Source organism: Crinia signifera, chromosome 5, assembly GCF_055691185.1.
Source record: "Crinia signifera chromosome 5, ASM5569118v1, whole genome shotgun sequence".
Taxonomy (NCBI): domain Eukaryota; kingdom Metazoa; phylum Chordata; class Amphibia; order Anura; family Myobatrachidae; genus Crinia; species Crinia signifera.
The window spans coordinates 22,515,082-22,521,081 of NC_139221.1; the positions used below are offsets into that span (position 1 = coordinate 22,515,082).

Here is a 6,000-nt window from a genome sequence, read left to right on the forward strand (position 1 = left end):
CCCTGTGAGCATCTGCGGCGCTCCTTAGCACTTAGGATCCTTAGAACTGATACGTATATTAGGTATCAGTTCTGCAGAACCGGTGAGAACCGGTTGAATCCCACCTCTAGTACTGCCAGGAGGTGCTTGGTAGTGAAGTGACAGCAGGCACCGGAGATTGATGATTCTCTGCTGGTGATGGACGGTATTCACACACAGGTATAGGTTGTGCACTTTGGGGGTGAGTGGCCGCCCCCAAGCACACCGATTTCCCTGCACGTATGCAAATGGATGTTTAGCATAAACATCCATTTGCAGCCTTGCGTGTGGGTGCAAAAAAATCATTTGATGAGGAAAAGAATTGTATTACATTGCATAGAGCGTCTTGGGAAGACCAACATACAGGAGAAAATGTAGTTCCAGTAATAAAATAGAACCCAACTCCGCAGACTCTGAACGTATTGCAGAGCAAAAATGGCAGCATGCCCTTTGAACAGCAAGAAATACCCAGGTCGGAGGAACCCACTTTGAGTATCTTCAGGTGCTTACACACATCAGTTCCTCTGACTCAGGTCCACAAAACCACTTCCATTTCAGTTCAGCACTTGTCACAATTACACAATTAATTTGTTCTGTGTTGTTCGTTGATTCTTTGAAATAAATATGATGTACGGCCTGTCACAGAAGGTGCGCACTGTTGGCTCCAGTCCGTATATACTGTGTGTATTCTGGCACAGGGTACAAGAATCAGTGCCAGGGCTGATGTATTCAGCTGGAATCATTGTCTGACGTTCTTACACATAAACTCAGCTAATGTATGTACTCAGGTGTATGGAACAAGCACAAACAATACAGATTATTCCCCTTCTCATTCCCCAGTGTGTGCGGAATGCGATTTATTAACTCAGTAAGTGGCTAAGTAATTTTTCGCGAATCGATATTTATGCAAATCATCAATTCGTAGGCCTGCGGTGACACTCAGCGCGCAGCCGGTGGCGTTAGTTGGCTCGAAAAGCAGCGAAATGCCGCTTTTTTGCGAGTCCACCAGAATCAGGCCCTTTTATCATAACATAGACACAGTAGTCATAGCATACTTTCCTACCTTAAAGTTCTCCTCTCTTTTCTGCAGCTTTTCTTCCAGAAGGGGGTGGTACTAAATGACGCAATTTGTCATTTTAGCCCCGCCCCCTCAACAAAGAGCCACGAATGCCCGGTATTTGACCAGTAAAAGGAGGTGGTGTGAGGGCCGATGCGGGTGCCTTGCTAAATGCGGTAGGCTTGCACTCCCTTCCGGGGGGCCAGGCGGGGGGCCGGATAGATATGTAGGCAACGCGCCACTTGCACAACTAACTTAAAGGACGATTCAGATTTGTTCGTAGCAGTCCGAATTCGTCCCCGCTGCGTGTGCGAATATGGCCATGTGCAAATCCCGGAAGCGAACAGCTTTGGCAACTTTCACACTCGTCGAGCCATTCAATCGAGGAAGAGGGGGGAGGGCGGTCGAGGCAGAAGCAGGGAAACGTCCAGCGTTTTATGGGCATCTGCCTGAAAATGCTTGGCATTCCCCTGCACACATGACATCAGCGCCCGCCCCAAATTCTGAGGACACCGTATAAATTAAAACTTAGTGTCCAGTGTTCATTCCGAATGGCAGAAAAATCATTAGATGTTAGCGATTATCAAATGATTTTTTTGGATGTGCGGCGGGCACGCGAGGGGGAGTGTTTCGTCTCGGCGGCAGGAGGCGTTTACCTGTTTGCTAGACTGGATTGAATCAGGCCCTTATTTTGGAAGATGAACTTTTGCCACCGAAATGTATGATATAAAATAATGGCTCTGTTTACCCTCAAGGGCAAATTGATGCAAAAGCCAAACAAAGTGTTGATTAGATTATCCCCTCACTCGCTGCCTCTGTTCCTACTTGTCCATAATTACCGGTGATTGGCAGGTAGTGTGCTGCGCCGTGACTCCTGCATTCCTCTGTCAGTAGTCAGCGCAAGGAGACGGTCCCAAGGCCAACACACAAGTTTGTATGGGGTATACACGCACAAACTATTTTGCATTTATTTCATCACTCTTCAAAAGAGTTCTGAGGCTCTGTAATAGCTTCCATAAATGACAGTTATCATTTGATTATTTGATCTGTTGAAAGACGAATGGCGCTCACTGGTCTGCGTTCCCAGCTTTCCAAACAGGTTCATTGAGAAGTCATCAGACAGGATCTGTGACCTTAGCATGTGTGGGGGCTGTTCATGTGCCGCAAAGGCCAAATTCACTGCAATCGGCTCCGAGCTTCTATTGGCTGGCGCAGTTATATACAGCTACAGCAATGATTAAGCGATAATTGAATTTGATTCATTTTATCCTCAGTTTACAATACATCATGGTTGCTGACTTTCTGGCTACCGTCTTCGGGAGACGGTAGTGAGATCAGTAAGGTAAGTGTCTGGGCCGGCGATGATAGGGGATGGGGCTCACTGAAGGAGGCTGTGTGGGGGCGTGGTAACTGCAATTACAGCATTGTAGCCACGCCCCTGCGGCACAATGACAATATTACAAGCTTTGTACAGTGGGGCCATTAATCGTGTCACACGGTCCCCACAGTAACAAAACCCCCTGCCAAAGTGTAGTCATTGAGGACTGCAGTGATTGGTTGTGAGTGACAACAGCTGTGCCGTGTCCAGGTACTGGGAGGGGGCATGGCCAGTGCAGGGAGGTGTGGCCAGCCACCCTCCGTAGGGACTGTAAAAAAACGGTAGGCTTTGTGCTGCCGCAGGCTTCAAGAGGGGGCACTGGCGAGAGGATTGGTGGGTGCCAACAGGTGGCGAGCAGGTGCAATTTTTTTTATTTTTTTTATTAGCTTTTGAAGCAATTTTCCTAAATGATCATTGGAATTTTTTTATTTCATAATAGTAAGTCCTCTATATTTATATGTATTTTAGCCACTCTATATAATTTGTGAACAATCTCTGCCTTTTGCTTGTATAATTTTTACATTTTATTATGCAACATGATTATTTTTTAATTGGTAATTCTTACTTAGTTTTCATAGCATTGTTTATGCATAATGGGCCTGATTCTCAGTTGGGGGCAATGCAAACAAAAAAAATAAAAGGGCAGTAACTTTGCACTCGGATGTTGCACCACGACCGGCGCAAATTTAGAGGCACATTTATTACGCAATATTCATGTGATATCCACCGGAACTCCTAGATTTTGGGGGGTACCCACAAACATTAAGGAAGTTGAACTAGTTCCACCTCACCATTTAAGGGGGTGGAACTCCGTTCCTCATCACACTTTTAGCCCTGGATATAGAGACCAATGGGTTGTTAACGTTTTCTCTCTCTGTTATTTCAGCTTCACGTGGCTGTCTGGGCAGGTCCACCGAAACTTCTTGTCCAAGTTTTCTGGAGTGGTGGTTGAACTGTTCGATGAGGAATTCAGGCATCTTTATGCCTCCTCCAAACCAGTGATGGGTTTGAAGTCTCCAGCTCCCATGGCACCAGTACTGAGGAAAGACAACGGTGGGGTGAGCACCAGGACAGGCAGTAGCACCCAGGAGAGTGCCAATACTACATCAGAACCCCTTAGTAGCTCCCCAGCTACCAGCATCTCCCAAGCTTCACAGCGCCCCCCATCCCCTGTATACTCCCCAGTGCAATCTCCACTTCAGTCTCCACTTCAGTCTCCAATCCAGTCTCCACTTCAAAGGATAAACTCTTTCCATGGATACTCTTCCCTGAGGTCCCCTCTCGGACAAACCAACTACCAAACCAACTACCAGCAGAGGAACTATCATCCGGAGCCCACCTCACACCTATTCAACAACAATAACACCCTCTACCGCTCCATCAGGACCCGTAGGGAGGAACCTCCCATCTCGAGGTTTACCCAAGGATGGAGATTATTCTCAAAGCCTACAATGACTTAATGTCTGGGATTGTCTCATGATGCTCAGAATGCACTATTAGAGAAACACTTGAAAGGTGAATAAGGAACAAAGAGAACATAATATAAACAAATAGACATTTTTATTAAATAAGACATAAATTTGTGACATTGAAAACGTACAAAAACTATGCACCCATGCTTATTCGCTGCCACTGTATGTATTCATGTTTTGCCGCCAGAAAGTATTGTTCTTGATATAGTATACTACTATTTTTTAACATTTATACATATTTCTTTACACTACTTTTTTACCTGTAGCTTAGCAAAGTGGTTTCCATGTTCTGCTTTTTGTTACTCTTGTTAAAGAAAGTGTTACGGTATATACCCGTGTACCATTGTATGGTTACTGTTATTGGCGCCACCGATTGAACCAAAGACTTGCACTGGTTTATATAGTATATATGTAAGATGAAAGGAAATTCGGATGGATACAGTGATGATTGTAGATTGATTTGTGCATATGGTGAAATGAGAATGCAGTACATTGGGGAAAAGGTATATAAATATATATATATATATATATATTTTTTTTTTGTATGTATGTATATTTATGTATATTTCCAATTGATCAAAATAAAATATTACAATGTAAATTTTAAAAATTAAAGGGCAGATTTACTATGCTGCAGATCAACGATCAATGTTTTCTGGATTCTGGGGCTAATTCATCTAGCGCCGCAGGTCTACTAAAAATCGCAGGTGACGGTTTTACAATTTGCGTATTGTGACTGCAGTTTTAGGAGCGACGACATGGCGACTGACTGTTGCTGGGGCACAGTGTGGACAACGCAGGCATGTCCGGACACTTGGGGGGGGGGGGGGGGGCGTACTTCAAGACACACATCCACAGCAACATGGATAATGGACCCAGGAGGAAGCCGGTATTGAGTACGTGCTTCACTGTATATCAAAGTGCTTGCACACTAGGGATGCAAACGCAAAATTTAGCATTTGCATCAAGGGGAGGGACACAGTGAGCGCGGTGGACTTGCCCTGGTGCCGGCAGTTGTCATTTTGCTCATCCTTGCAAGATTACAACTGACTCTGAATGAGGACCTCTATATATTATTGATAACGGTTTTGTCGATTCCGACGGGTCAGAATGATAAAATCTAATTATAGTCTAAATATTGTGCGCACTCTGCTGCTGACGATGAGTTCTCCCACACATCATCAGCAACATCCTTCGTCAGCCCTGTATGCAGGACGGGTACGGATCATTGGACCAACTTTAGTCGGCATACATTGGGTCAACCTCTGAAGGTCAACAGGCCTTAGGTTGACACAGAAAAAATGTCAACAATCCTAAGGTCGATGGGGTCAAAAGGTCGACAAAAGGATTAGGTCAACATTGGGAAGATCGACAGTCAAAAGATCAACATGGGTTTTTCACTTTTTTTGTCCCCAATGTCGACATAGTCCACATGGACACCGTATCGGTGCACCACGTCCTCTCACCATGCTTCGGGCGCTACACTCAACACCCTATTTTATTCTACCTCCACGCCCTAGTGGATGGCAGGGCATGGAATACCGCCAGACTGCACATGTCGGCTAATAAAAATCTGTGAAAACCCCCATGTAGACCTTCCCAAGGTTGACCTGATGCTTGAGTCGACATTAGGCAGGCATGTCAACCTTTTGTCTGTGTGACCTTCAGTAGTCAACACAATGAATGTTGACCTCAATGGTGTTGACCTACAGTAGTGACCGTATCTCTGCAAGACGGACAGAAGCCATTCCTATCGCAACTGCCAATGCCAGCTCTCAATCGGGTCCCCGGTGCAACTGAGGTTGCACTGGGTACACATCACTTAGTGTGTATGTGGCAGCCCAGACTTTACTGGCCAGCTTTAGCTGAGCTGCAGACACTGCAGGGTTTAACAGATAGTGGGGCAGATGTATTAAGCCTGGTGAAGAGATAAACTGGAGATAAAGTGGAAGGAGATAACGCACCAGCCAATCAGATCCCAACTGTCATATTTCAAACACAGCTGATTGGCTGGTGCGTTAACTCTTCCAAGTTATCTCCACTTTATCTCCAGTTTATCTCTTCTCAAGGCTTAA

The 6,000-nt window shown here is 45.3% G+C and overlaps 1 protein-coding gene across 1 annotated transcript in view; it reads left to right on the forward strand.

Annotated features, from left to right (window-relative positions):
- The window catches only part of SACK1A (scaffolding CK1 anchoring protein A), a 29,010-nt gene extending 25,097 nt beyond the window's left edge, over positions 1–3,913 (forward strand). The window contains exon 4 of the mRNA XM_083186188.1: positions 3,340–3,913. Within this exon, the coding sequence (XP_083042314.1) occupies positions 3,340–3,913 (574 nt within the window). The remainder of the gene's footprint in view (positions 1–3,339) is intronic.
- Positions 3,914–6,000: the final 2,087 nt, after the last annotated feature.